Genomic DNA, 15,771 nt, shown 5'->3' with positions numbered 1-15,771 from the left:
ACCTTTGGGATTGGCTATAGATCTGACGTTACCCATGACTACACTGACTCTGACGTCATTCCAGACACACGGAAATCATTTGTATCGTACACCATAGATGGATTGACAGCGTCCTCCATATACTTTATCCGAATTTACGCGAAAAATGATATCGGATTGAGTAATCATAAATGTATCAACATTTCCACAAACGGTAAATTGAACAAAATAATTTACGTTTAAGAACGCAATATATTATCTAACGCGTAATTTATAAGAGATTAATAGGCATTGTTAATCGTGAAATTTGTAAATCAAATTGATATATTAGTAGTGTGAGGATGCTTGTTTCAGTATCAAGCATACATCTTAACGAATATGAGAGAGGTGGTGGTATAATGAAGTGGTCTGAAATTGTTAGATTTGATTAAAAGTATCATAAAACAAATACACAGACGGGCATTCTTCGTTTCTTGATTGAAAAGGGTTTTCAACCTCTTCATCTGTTGTTCTCTTGAAGCGTTTTATTTGCGGTTCTTCAACTTTGGGCTTCATGATTGGTTGTTGTTATATTTTATGTGGCATTACCGGTGTTTCCGGTCTTGGTAGCTCCTCAATCGCTGCTTCTGTGAGGTCTGGGACATTTGTAATATTCGCTAGGGTACTCGCAGTCGCTTCAGCATAGGCTTCGATATCTTTAGAATTCATGTTTAACAACAATTCCGCATCACTTAACGTAAGTTCATTGTCATTAGGCAAATCAATTGAGAAATTGCCGACTGAATGCATAATTTCAGTTTCAAGCTCCGACTCTGAGTCACTATTAATCTCCATGTTTCAGCTTTGTTTAGCAGACGACAATTTTCTGTTATGAGAAACTGATTACTGAATTATTCCCAAATATTTATTTGCAGTCTAAAATAACAACAAATCACTCTAGAATTTGTTTAATTAAAAAATAAAAAAATCGTTTTATTTTTAAATTGATAAACCATCCTGTTGTCAAATTCTCAAAGCCGAGGTGAAGTCACCAGGACGTTGATATGACGGCCATCTTGTTTGTTTACACAATCAGCTGTGTATTGTATTAGTACGCGAATACTGGGCTGCATTTATACGGTGATCAATACCATCTGGTTTAACACAGGAGTAATGGGAGACTGTCACACAGAATTAAATATAAATTGTTAAAATTCGATTGCTTCGCGAAGTATCTATCTAAAATTATCAAAATCATTCTATTCAGCTGGTGTAATAGTAAAACCCATGGTTCACATCAGAGGGAAGAAATGACACAGAGAGCCGTTCAGAGAGACAGTGAGTACATCACATAATACCTTGATGGGCAATCATTGACACATTTTGAAACTTATCGTTTTTAGTGTATTGATACTCATTCCAGCTTTTATAGAAACTTTTGAGCAATATATATAAATGATATGTAAACATGTATCTTTCTTATAACATTTACATTACATGATATCAGAGGTGAAGTTTGAACAGACATTATCGGCCAAATGATAATTTGGTTTATTCGCGATGGTATTCAAAATGATGCATAGTTGAGCAACACACAATTCTAATATCGGGATTGTCTCAAAAAAAATCTCATTCTGAATATGCAGGTATAAATTTAAGGTTTAGCATGGTGTGATCTGATTATGAATAGATCCCTTATTATTACATTTTACAATATAGTAATGTATTAAAGAATACTTAACTTTGTTTGTTTACAATTGATTTCCGTCTCGTATATTATTAATTAACTCAGTATGGCACGAAAACAAGTGTCTCACGTTATATATCACAAACACAATGGAATACATTATCAAACAGCTGTATGGTAAAGTTTATTTTGTTCTATCTTTTTATCTCTTGTATAAAAAAAATCTAATTTCGAAAGGTGCTAATAACGCCTGTGTCATACCTCAATCCTTTGAGATTACAAATTGTAGTTGTAGGCAGTACTTGTGCATTTTAGTTCCTGACGTTTGTCGTAACTTTTAGAAGTCACATTGCACATACATGCTCCTTTGAAGTATAATTCTAACATTCATATATTTCCTTCAATAATGGGACTATTCCACCTGTCACATAGAAAGGCTTAATTGCTGTTATGTTCAATTTAATCACTCTTTCCGCCCAGTTGTATCTAACTCTGATTTTTTATTGTAATGCACTGATGCCTTTTGCCGGGACAACATTTTAATGTCTACTGAAGACCAACATATTTATCACAAGGAAAGGGTTTTCCAATTTTTCATTTTTACCTTTCAGACAGAGAGCCTGACTCTGTGGAGGAAAGGTATTGATATATATGCTTGAATTGCATTTTGATTCCATTTTTACTTAATCTGAAGAAAATAAAGATACGATTATTTCATCTGTGTGATCAAGTTGTATGAAATTGTTACGACAGGTTGCTTGATGTTGGCTTTCGAACTGATGATTTCGAAAGAAAACAACATATAATCTTGTAAAACTATCTGAGCTGAATTATTCTTTAACATTTTATTTTACAATTTTCAAAGCAAAACCCATTACCAAGAGCTTGATCCAAGTGAAATTCAACACCATTCTCCTTATGCGAGTCTCTCTGAAGGCAAGTTTTACCTTTTAAACTTACTGTGATTTAGCAGACAGATATCGAGGTTTTGGCACTTTTTCTAGAATTAGGTTGATGGATTACACTCGGTGATTAATTTGCCCCTTTAGTCAATATGTTACCTAGTAAGTTATATGTGTAAATGTCTCTACTTGGGATTATACCTGAAATTCTTACGCTGTTGTTAATTTGTATTTTGATAAGGTTTTTTCTCAGTTATATGGACATTGCATTTTAAACAAATGCAAACTTAAATGTACAATCGTTTTCTTTATTTTTGTAGGTGACATTGATGCTAGTTTGGGACATGAAAGGTGATGACAAATTAATTTCAATTTAAGTTAATATGATTTCCTTACATAACGTTTTCTTTCTGTATATGCATAAAGATGTTTAAGTGGCAACATCATGAGAAGTGACTTAAAATAACGGTTTAGAAATTTTGTTCACAGGGACAACTACGAAACTCTCCAGGAAAGTTCTTTCAAACAAGTCTACGACGAACTAAAGATAGATGATGGTATATAATTAAGCAGTTAATATTTAATGGATCATCAACGTATTAAGGTATTCTATTACCAAACTTTTATTCGTTAGTTATTTAATATCCATTTAATGTACCCTGGACAAGTAGTACTTATTGATAAAACTCTGGTAGATTGAAAGAACAAATAGATTTCCGTGAAATTGTAATAACTTTATTACAAACAAAACTGTAAATACACGCTTATTCAATTTAGCTACGAAAAATAACTTGCTGTCTGCAAAACAGTTTTAAAGGAAATGATAATTAATTGGAAATGTTTAACTTAAATCATTACAAATGATACGAATATAGACACAGATTATGTCTTATACATATCTTTAATTTTTCAATTTAGGTTCAAAGCAGTATGCGAATACTTGACCGAATATACGCGATGAGATCAACCAAAAGCAGCTCAGGATGAAGACACACAAATTGTGCAGAACTATCCATTTAACTCAAAAGCACCGACGGACATTATAAATATGTAGACATATTATAATGCAATAGATGAACCAGAAAAAAATGAAATCACAATAGTTACTTACTCCATTTATTGATTTATTGATTATACTCGTACTGATATTATAAAACTGACAATGGTAAGATGAAAAAACATCCAAATGTACTGTGAGGTGTCATAGTGGCCATCAATTCTGAAAAAAAAAATCAAAATATTTCTTATGTATCACATTTAAGAATGCATTTATATGATATGTCACTGATATTGAACTTTTATAAAAGGTTTGAGATTTGTATCGGAAGTCTTACATATAGCTCACATGGTGCTCAAATATAGGAATTATTTGAAAGCATTGCGTATCTGATACAAAAAGATATCTTAAGATATTAGGGTATTTCATAGCAATCACACTATTGATATACTTTGTCTATGTTGATACACTAGATAATTTTGTCGAAAAACAAATGGAATGAAAAACCAGTCGATTACTTCTATTTATTTTTCAAAAAAAAAAAAAAAAAAAAAAATTCAATTAAAAAATATCTGTGATAAGATCATGAATAGCTGTGTAGACATTTTTATATGCAAAACAAACATACTTGAGTACATTGTGTTCAATAGATTATCTGAATTAAATACATGCTATAATTTGACTAAAGTAGTTTGTCTTATCACTTCCTTTATATTAAACATTGCAGTAACAATAACGTATTCTTGATATAATGAAGTGTCCACAAATATTCTTTATAAACGAAGTTGTCTGTATGTATGAAACTGATAACTGTATTTCATATATTATGAACGGTGCTTACATGGATAATATCATTCTAATGTTGGCCGCATATTTCAGAATTGTCACAATGGCTGATTTCAAATCATAGTTCAATGTTTTATTTAACACAAAACACGGGTATCTATAACACCAACATCAGCACTTGTACCTGAAACATCAAACCAAAGCACCAATAACATAAAACTAAAGCACCTATAACATGAAACTAAGGTAACAATAACATCAAATTAAGGTAACAATAACATCAAACTAAGCTAACAATAACATGAAATTAAGGTAACAATAACATCAAACTAAGGTACCAACAACATCAAACTAAGGTAACAATAACATCAAACTAAGGTACCAATAACATCAAACTAAGCTACCAATAACATCAAACTAAGGTAAAAATAACATCAAACTAAGGTACCAATAACATCAAACTAAGGTACAATAACATCAAACTAAGGTAACAATAACATCAAACTAAGTGACCAACAACATCAAACTAAGGTACCAATAACATCAAACTAAGGTACCAATAACATCAAACTAAGCTAACAATAACATCAAACTAAGGTACCAACAACATCAAACTAAGGTAACAATAACATCAAACTAAGGTACCAATAACATCAAACTAAGGTACCAATAACATCAAACTAAGGTACCAATAACATCAAACTAAGGTACCAATAACATCAAATTAAGGTAACAATAACATCAAACTAAGGTAACAATAACATCAAACTAAGGCTAACAATAACATCAAACTAAGGTAACAATAACATCAAACTAAGCTAACAATAACATGAAATTAAGGTAACAATAACATAAAACTAAGGTAACAACAACATCAAACTAAGTGACCAACAACATCAAACTAAGTGACCAATAACATCAAACTAAGGTACCAATAACATCAAACTAAGGTAACAATAATATCAATTTAAGGTACCAATAACATCAAACTAAGGTACCAATAACATCAAACTAAGGTACCAATAACATCAAACTAAGGTATCAGTAACATCAAACTATGGTAACAATAACATCAAACTAAAGTACCAATAACATCAAACTAAGGTACCAATAACATCAAACTAAGGTACCAATAACATCAAACTATGATACCAATAACATCAAACTAAGGTACCAATAACATCAAACTAAGGTAACAACCACATCAAACTAAGTGACAAATAACACCAAAGTTGCCAATAAAATGAAACTAAGTGACCAAAGACATCAAACTAAGGTACCGATAATATAAAGAAGATGCAACTATGACATCAAAGTGAAGTACATAATTATTACATAAGAGAAATGTCTGCATAAGCAGCAAGTTTATATTTAACCCACCATCATTTGGATGTGAACTGCTTATATCTTACTGTTAATTCCCATATATTACTTTTTTTGCATATTACTCAAACTCCATATTTCCCTTAGTGCCATGGTGGGGAATATTATAGCTTAAGACTTAAAGGCTGTGATCATTCATTTTGAGTTCCACTAGAAACCTTAACGATTGGCATGCGGTCAATTGTTTTGACATTTTAAATTTATTATTGTAATTTCTTCCGTAAAGTTAATTCAATAAATCTAACCAAAGGTTTCATTCAAGATTTATTGTTGAATCATATAAATATTTGATGCGATCATGCCATATAAAAGCATTTATGACCATATTGATAAACCTTGATATAGCAGGAAACCGCTGAATTCGCTGTGATCAAGGTCGAAACATGACCTTACAGGTAAACTCGTTGGCGATACAAAACCCAATAGCATGCCGTTTCCTTGGTTATAAAAGATCTACTCGATGTACAAAAGAAAATGGTCTTTTGATACAAACATACGTCCCATCAACTGGATTTGATTTCTTCGGCTATTGAAGTCAAAGCTCTGTTAATACATCATTGGGATTTTTTTATTATATCAGCCACATTTAAGTAAATATTCTTGTTTAATCTGGTTTAAAGATATTTTTGAAAAGACAATGACATTGCTGTTTGACATTTGCAGGGATAGTGTGTTGTTGGTAATGATATGCTTAGAACATCTTATTTTCTCTATCTTTGTTTGAGAAAGTGTGAACTTAAATCACAAGTAAAGGATTCTTTTTTTTTAAACGAAGATCGAACATGAGACTCCTGGATATTTCAAATGATATAATCAAGTTTCTAAACATGCTTCGCTTCAATTATTCATATTGAAATAATAAAAAGGATGATAGTTTGTCTATAAAGCACAAATTATTTATCGTTTGTATACTTTATTTCATTGCATTGCTTGTGGGAAAATGACAGCTTAATGGGAAACTTGAAAACGTATATATTTTTCATCGTGTATGCCATGGTGAACATGATAGATCCCTTCGATTGAAAAAAAGTGAAACACACGCCAGTAAAAGAAATAAATCAAATAAGATTTTTAATCAAATGAATGTGAAATAGTTGACATTCCTCAAACACATTAAGTAAAAGACACAAACATGATCAATTGCCTGACAAACCAAAATGAAGATTTAAAATAAACAAATTCCGTTACTTACCTCGATATGTAGACATACACGCGATCGGAACGACGCCTACACGCGACCGAGATAGGAGGGTTTGGTGTAATCGTATGATCAATATCAGATAAAAAAACTGCAGCGATCTTATCAGTGATTATGACAAAACATTGAGTACAGTTTCTTGCACACTTGTTTTGCGGGTAACGCAAAGTAAATACATACATGCATATTCAAACAATTTGATTTCCGTTCGATGACTGGATAAAGATAGTATCAAAACTTGACTTGACATCAACTCTATAGTCCTTCTAAGATGTTATTGAGCATGTAAGTTTGGATACATTGCATGATGTTCTGATCTCAAAAATGATATACTATGAATTATAAAACGTTGATGCTTCATGTCGCACATAACATATTTAGCATGTGTCTCCTGAAAACGGTACTGTGTGGTGTATTGCAATCAGCGCTCTTGCATATAGAACTTCTTAACGCTAATGCAGTATACAAATACACGTTTTTGTCTTTAATATCAATTTTCATCAACAAATACAAAGTAGTATGTAATTGTAAGACATGACATATTCACATGATGAATATGGACTGAATTCGTGAATAAAGTTATGATGGATGTAATATATTGTTATAGCCTCTTGAAATATCAAGTATGTGAACTTTGTCTTACTATTAAGAGCAATATGGTTCAACAAAACTTAGATAAATAAATAAGTGTACAAACCTTGCACTATTATCTCTGTATCATTGATGATGGGTGCCATTCCAATAGATTGGTACTGTCCATCAAGATTGACTGCTACTTGTATGTAGTATGCTGTATCGGATGACAGAGTTGTCTCATATTGCGATACAATTTCACAGTCATAACTGTTGGCATATGTATCAGTACACCAAGTGTTACCAGTAGAGGAACATGTTGATGTTGATGATGGGGCATTTATTGCAGTACCTCCTACAGTCGGCTGGAATAAAATAATAATATTAAGATCGGAAGCACAGAGCTGTGGATAAACAATAATTCATATATCACTTTGACACATTAATGTGCGTAACATTTCTGATGTGCAGCAAATGTACATTTTAATAACAGAAATAATCACCCCCTTTCGATTAAGACTGAAGAATATGAACTAGACAAACATAACGTTTGCCGAATGTTTGGTATATTTTCCTTACATTTCACCCAATCGTTTAACCAGTTTACTTTTGTAATATCGACACTATCAGAATACATATTAGACCTGGCGTAGTAGAAATGTCGATATGATGTTAGTGTATTATTGCCATGACGTCATTTAATTCATGGAGGAAAGTTCTGGGATAACAGACACATCTGTTAACACTCACAGGTTTCGGGACCACACTAAAGACACATATATTGACAGAGACCTGTCGTACAGGGAAAGTCAGATGGAGATAAAAGTAATGCAACTTGTTATCGCAGAACTCATTAAACGTTTTTAAATGTCAATTATGAAGGACATAATCAAACGTACGAAATCATTTTGTTTTCAATTCACGGGTAATCCATTGTCCATATAATAACATCATAAGCGATTTCAGACTAACACAGCAAACGAAAAACGCTCAAATGGATGAACAAAGAGTGCATATATTCATGCGCAGCATGGATTGATGTCACGTTTTTGGTGTCAGTTATGCTAACATAGACTGCAAATCTGTTTACATAGTTTATATCGTGGCCTTGCAACCAAAATGTAATTACTATGCAATATATTTTAGTAATGGTCGTTTTGAATTAGTATACGGGATTTCAGATTATTATAAATAAGAAATCTACAATTGCATAAAAAATACACATAAGTACGTACAGTTATGTGATCGCACAACGTTCCACGATGTGCGATGTGCGCACGCACGATATGCGATGTGCGCACGCACGATGTGCGATGTGCGCACGATGTGCGATATGTGCGATACGGATCGTGCAGGGAAATATGCGCACATTGGGCGATTGGAACGGTACATGTGCGATATGTATCGTGGTCGATATAAAATGAGGAACGCGTCATCAAATTATTTAAACGTGTGGCACGATTGTGAAAGATATACAATGATTAACATTTTACGAGGCATCTAATTACCATATTTTTGGTGAAATATATGCAATAATTATTAGGAATGAAACTAGATACCGATGTATAGTTAAATACAACATATAAGTTATCTAAATTATTAGTAAAGGACTTTATATAATTTGCTCGGTCGTCGTCGGGGACACCACTAGGCCTTGGCTAGTCGAAGAAATGTGTATTCAGCGAGATTATATACAGGCTATTTAATATACATGTAGAACTAAACAACAGATCAAACGACTTGTTTTGGATAGAAACATGTACATGTAGATGTATCACCAGGCCGTCGAAAACATCACGAATACGAGACAAAATGGCGGTACTTAAGTTACAAAAATTATCAGGTCATACATGTTCCATGAATGAAAACGAGTTTGTTATGCAGCACGTATATATAAAAGCTACCATCTTATATCATAATTTTAATTTGTTCTTATATCTTTTCGTATAACTAGTTAGTCCGTAATATGTATAACTCTATCGTTAGCTGTGCGGTTTACATCGCACAGTTGAGCGATTTGTATCGCACATCGCACATTTGTGCGCATGATATGCTTACGATGTCTGCACGGTATGCGCACGATGTTTTTGGAACGTTGTGCGATCACACAACTGTAACGTGCGCGGATACCTATTGCACAACTTCATGTACATGTCAATGCAATAAGAACTTATTATAATCTCAATTCGAATGTTCGTTAATTTTTCATTTTGTTAATGCTGTAGTTGACTGGTCACAGATTATCAGAAGGTGCTTACGACGTGTACTACGTCCATCAAATGGGGGAAATGCCAGATCTTTATGAAGGATATTTAAGAGGCTTAACATTAAAATAACAGCAAATTAAGTTTTCAATTTTTTTTTTTTTCTGAACAAATGTCGTTGGATATTCTTGTACTTGTAGTTTTAGTTACGTAGTACACATTCTACAGGATATTTTATTCCATGGTAGATTCATTCATACAACAATAATCAACCTACGAGTCTATCGCAGTTAACAACGCATGCCTACATGTATTAAGACAAAGTCTGTCTATCCAGTAAAGAATCACTTGCCGCCTACACCAACGGCATCAGATTCACGTACGGTGATTTATTGGGCGCGGAGCAGTATTGATGAGTATTGTTGAGTCTATCGTGCTGTTGCATCCATCAGAATCGAAATTGCTTTACACTTTTTAATTTGTTTTAAGCGTGGCGTCTTAGTCAATTAGGACACCAAATAGTTTCCGTTGATAATACAAGTTGCATGGGAACGATTGGCTGAAAGCTATCCTAAAGCAGGTTATTCGGACAAAGGAATTGTACAGCCACACAATTACTTCGTCACGCTTGTCTGATTTTAGGATAGGTTGTAGAGACAGTAATAATCTATGATGGATATCAGGCCAATAATGTGATGTAATCATAATCAAAAGGAAACCATAACGGAAAAGACGACTGCGATTGGTAGTTATAAACACGTTATAGTGAGAGTGAAACGTCGTGTATTATGGAGACCGGTTGAATATGAAATAACCCAACACTTACCACAAAGGACAAGCTGAGTGAGGCTGCTGGATATGCACACGTCACTGTGATGGACAAACTTTGGGTATTACTAATACCGGGTGACAGCGTCATAGACGATACTGACTGACTTACAGTTAGCGTAGGAATTGCTAGAAAATAAAATAAAGATGCATGCAGGTTATAATACGTAAGGATATATATTTCTGATAATTAGTGAATACTGTAAAATTGATCAAACAAAAATATGTACATTTTCACAACATAGATTTTACAAAGTTCCTTCTGAAAAGTAAAATGACCCTTGTTGGCTCAACGTATAAAATTTGTTTGTGTTATCCCATATTTGCACTACGCCTATGTCCACGACATAAGCAAAGTAATTATAAGATAAATACAATACCGTTTGTAGATCGGTCAACGATTTTTAGCGCCGTAATAACAAAGATCAATGCACCCATTATACCAAATAGCCAAACTTTTCTTATAACCGGTGAAATTATTGCAACATTATGCTATTTTTAGTGCTTCTAGTCGCAGTCAAGAAATTATTGATAAGCGTATATATAAATCATACATTTTACAGCAAAAGCAGGCTGCATACACTTCTTTTATTACTTTAATAATTTACAACAATCGAGACCAAAGGGAACCTACATGTAATATCTGAAAAAAAATTATAGCAATAAAAATATATACCTGTCAATATTAGGTTTCCCATATATCACTTATTTTTCTGTCAATTATAAATAACCATTTTCACGTAAAAAAAGGAAAGGTAAGTAAACATCTTAAAACACTATTTAAACTGGTATCTAACGATAACAGACACGTGTCAAAATCTCAGATTAAGGATATCGATATTTGTATTCTAAAATTAAAATACATTCCACATAAGGACCAGTGGGAATATAACATACAAATAAATGCAATATGTATAATGTGATAGCAATAATAGGTGGCTAACAGCCCATGGAAGCTGGATCACGGGGAAAGAGCTCTGTGATGAGGCCATCACCTGGTAATAATGTGAATGTAAAAAAACCGAAAGGTGTTCAAAACTACGTTAATGGACTATATTGGATTTGGATTTCAAAATTTATAATTGATCAGAATAAAACAATGAAGCGTGTTAATTACAATAGTTGATGGACTTATCTTAAATCAAGTTAGTTTTATTTTGATTAAATACTTACTCAATACAGTTATGCTAATGCTCCCAGTATCACTTTGATGTGTACTTGTCCAAACACCTTGGTCTCTGGTCCGTGATACAGATGCTATACTGTATGTCGTTATTCCAGTGGTTACATCCTGTGTTAAACCTGTAGTGCATCCTCCATTGACCCCTCCTAATGGAGCTAAACAGGTTCCAGCTGATGATCCATCTGGTCTGTTCAAGCTTACTGCTGAATGTATTGTTCCGATGTTGAGATGCATATCTAAAGACTGGGATATTACAGCATTACGGTTCAGCGTAATGCTATATCCATGTGCTTGATCTGGAGATAGGTAAATATGCAATGTAATTTGGGTGTTTTCTAAGAATAATTACCTCATGAATACGCTTTTAATCTTTTCTATTTGTTTGAAGTTTTATTACGGGAACTTTTTTCTGTGTATTCATGGTTGTATGTTGTGATAACATATAATAGATATATATATTGTGTAATAGTTTTTTTTAATCTTGGAAATTTATGTTTTAATGTCTTATTTTAGTGACAACGGTGAAGCATTAAATACCAATGTATGTACATTTCTACCGCAATACGCTGTGTTATTCCACTCTCAAGACATTGTATAAATGTGCCGACTGTTGGATAAATATATGTTATATACCACTAGTGGTGTATGACCGTCAGTTAAGACAACATAGGCGAGTACACCGTAACTGATGTACCACTGTGGCTTGTCGAATCACCTGATATTGACCTTACTCTACATGAGAGGGCAAAGTCGAGTGTATTACCCGAAGAGCACAAATCTTCCTTTCGGGAGTACATTGCAGATTTTCCTGATCATGTTCAGATCTACACTGATGGCTCAAAAGATGGTGAGAAGGCATCAGCAGCATGCTACACCGATCACCATTGTTCTTCAATCCGTCTACCAGATGGCGCCTCCATTTTCTCTGCGGAAGCATGTGCCATCGATTTGGCCCTCGACCATATCGAAGAACAACGCATTAGAAAGGCAATAATTTGTTCCGACTCTCTATCTGTCCTGTTGAATTTACAATCACGAAATTCAAAGAATATACTCATACAAAACCTTGTTTTACGAATATCTCGTATCTTAAAACAATGCAAAATAACATTACTTTGGATTCCGAGCCATGTCGGAATTAAAGGCAACGAGCTTGTTGACCGCCAAGCAAAACTTGCTCTAACTCTGCAACAAACAAATATTAAAATACCATATACAGATTTCAAACCTGTAATTAGTTCTGCCATTCAGAGTAAATGGCATCAACGCTGGTCTCTCGAGACGAGCAACAAACTTTTTAAAGTACAACCAAAACTTGAAACATCACAACCAAGTCGGAAGGATCGTAGAGAGGAAATAGTCCTCTCTCGGCTCCGTACCGGGCACACATATCCTACTCATTCGTTCCTTTTGAAACGAGAGGATCCACCGGTGTGTTATGCATGTGATGCTCAATTCACAGTGCAGCATTTTTTTAATTGAATGTTCCGATTTCAAGCACATTCGTGATAAATACTTTCGAGTCCCGCATATGAAAACCCTTTTCAGTTCCGTGGATTCGAAAACGATATTTAGCTACTTGGAAGAAATCGATCTATTTTATAGACTGTGAGGTCTTTTACATTACTGTCTTTAACGTTCTATTTATATAACGAAGTTCACATAATCTATTCGTACATATATATATTTCACCATTTTTAAACTTTTTTTTATCATAATGATCTAAATATACAATACGGATGCTTTTAAAAATGACAAATTTTATCTGATTTTAAGTTTAAAAATAAAACATGTTTGTATATTGTTTGGCCCTAAATGACCCTAGTTGTCGATGGGCCGTAAAATATAAACAAACAAACAAACAAACAAACCTTCCGGTCTTTTGATTGGTCGAGAATTCGAACTTTGATCCAAGTTGCAATTGTTATTGACGTCACCAATAATCGAATGACGTCAATTCACCGGGTCATGGACGTCACCGGTATACTTTATTTGCATACGCGAAATTATACTTGGCCACGTTTCCCTTTGATTCAAGCCGATATTATTGTGTTAGAAACAGGTCGCACGACTCGTGATTGTTTGATATGGAATTTATTTCACATTCATCAGTTATTTTTTTTAAGTTGCAGAAGACACTCGCTAAAGCTCGTTTTTTTGTAATTAAAAAAAAATAATAATATGAAATAAATTCCATATCGCACACTCACTCGTTGTGTAACCTCTATATATCAAACCGCAGCCAACACCATGCAAGCTCTACCTCCTACTAGGCGTTACCGTTGGGTTAAACATTGTACACATGTCTAAAAGGCCTTACTATTTCTCCCTTATCATCAACAAATAGGAGGGTACGCAGTGCGCCAGCTCAAATAGGTGTCGTTTTGACTGGTGTACCTCGCTATCTGATAAGGTATGTGAGTAAAATGTCTTTCCTATAAAAGCAGTAAATATGAACGTATTTTGAACAATGTTCATCCCCTTAAATGTAAACATGCAGATATCAAAATATCCACTATAGCTATAGTTTGTTGTTTTTTTTATTGATAAAAAATGTAATCGGTTACTTGGTTACTGATTGATTGATGGTCGGTTGATTGTTGATTAACGGTTGCCGAGCGGAAAATTTGAATTTTAGCTGAGAATATCGTTAGAGCTACACTGTTAAAGATCGTTTACAGCTTTTATGTTGGGTCCGACAAATACATAATAATTACCTAATGCAGGAAAATCGACAATCAGGTATGATACCTGGTAGGTATGCTAAAATCGTGATATGTGTATTCCAAGAGTGTCAATAATTGAAAATCATTGAACGTCCTCAACTGAAAAGGCTGAGTAGAGCATTAATGCATATTTCACTTATAGGTTAAAATGCTTTGTGTGTCCTTAATGCTTGTAAAAACACATCTCGAGCTGGCTTGATTAAAGCTTCATTAAATATATAGTGTAGCTGATTTAAGTTTTCCATTACCACAAATCGAATAATATAACATGTCTTGTATATAATGTAATATATCTGGCCTATTGTATAATATAACACCTTCTAGTTTACGAAAGAATAACATAACCCTGGGAAGTTTTGGATAGGTGGAATGTGTCCTGAACAAATATTATAGTGAAGGGCTTCCCTCATTTGTGACCAGCACAAACCCTCAATATACGAAGACATTAATGATGAGTGAATAATGAAGTACATTAATGTTGTTCTTCTGTGTTTTATCATACACCCAATACCTACCTTTTGGTGATGCTGCTTATTGATATTTGTATTAGAGAATACTAGTTACATGTATGCGTTAGTTTGTGAGATAACATGAAACACCTCAGTACACATTTACACTGTTAAGTATTGTAATGCACGTAGGTAACAAATCAAAAATGAGAATATTTCAGAAAAGGTCGTCTAGTTATCGACGAAACAAACATAATGGTATTATCGTACGACTGCCCATATACGCCTGGACAAATACACATAAGCAATTGATGTTTGTCCGAGGTTTCCAGAAAAATGTGGTAAAAAAACTGAATATGCAGTTGTATTTTGCCAAGTGTCGGACACATTTCATCGTCAGATTTTGCTTTGCTTTTTGTTTATTTCGACAACTCAGTGTTGGCCCGTAACCGCCTTGGCACATTTCGAGCTTTGCTCAGGTAATTATCATTATTCAGAATGTATTATACGTATCCACATTCCACTTTTCAATTGATAATATTTTTCTATTTCAATACAAAAAAGAGATAATACGCAGAATTTAAAACACCAAACTGCATTGTTAGTGAAACTTGATTTCGTTTTTAGTAGCAGATCGAAAACGCTGCAATGTTACTTTTATAATGTCTAAAAAAGATCATTTAATAACAGGGAGTTGTTCACACGGCGTTTATTTTAGAAATGTGTTAGTGTATTATGTAATATTGTTTATCAATAACCTTTTATCCCAATACAGAATTAGAAATAACAAGTTTACGTCCCTTAAAGATAGTTATCTTATAGAGGCTAGCAATATTACACATTTTTTATTATCATTTTTATGAAATGTTTTATTCATCCAACATTATACATTATATA

At 33.5% G+C, this 15,771-nt stretch overlaps 1 protein-coding gene and 1 long non-coding RNA gene across 2 annotated transcripts; one reads left to right on the top strand and one right to left on the bottom strand.

The window, feature by feature from the left end:
• Positions 1-3,069: 3,069 nt before the first annotated feature.
• LOC117341485 lies at positions 3,070-4,226 on the top strand. Its single transcript, XR_004535644.1, has 2 exons — positions 3,070-3,151; positions 3,466-4,226. It is a non-coding gene; the product is annotated as an uncharacterized LOC117341485 (long non-coding RNA).
• LOC117341484 lies at positions 3,658-11,939 on the bottom strand. The gene is made up of 5 exons (XM_033903358.1): positions 11,690-11,939; positions 10,515-10,645; positions 7,609-7,849; positions 4,386-4,514; positions 3,658-3,766 (listed from the first exon to the last, which is right to left on the bottom strand). Exons 1-4 carry the CDS (start codon positions 11,931-11,933, stop codon positions 4,468-4,470), a joined length of 663 nt encoding a protein of 220 aa, XP_033759249.1. The 5' UTR covers positions 11,934-11,939; the 3' UTR covers positions 3,658-3,766; positions 4,386-4,467.
• Positions 11,940-15,771: the final 3,832 nt, after the last annotated feature.

The sequence above is a fragment of the Pecten maximus genome, chromosome 13 (genome assembly GCF_902652985.1).
Source record: "Pecten maximus chromosome 13, xPecMax1.1, whole genome shotgun sequence".
Taxonomy (NCBI): Eukaryota; Metazoa; Mollusca; class Bivalvia; order Pectinida; family Pectinidae; genus Pecten; species Pecten maximus.
Note: the sequence above shows the minus strand (reverse complement) of the source record. Positions and strands in the feature narration are given on the sequence as shown.

Excerpts from the sequence above, each read along its gene's own strand:
- LOC117341484 (XM_033903358.1), bottom strand. The coding sequence starts at position 11,933 with ATGCATCTCAACATCGGAACAATACATTCAGCAGTAAGCTTGAACAGA. Across the intron at positions 7,850-10,514 it reads CACTCAGCTTGTCCTTTGTG|CCGACTGTAGGAGGTACTGC; the intron begins GTAAGTGTTGGG and ends ATTTTATTCCAG. Across the intron at positions 4,515-7,608 it reads TACAGAGATAATAGTGCAAG|GTACAAGTGCTGATGTTGGT; the intron begins GTTTGTACACTT and ends TTGATGTTTCAG.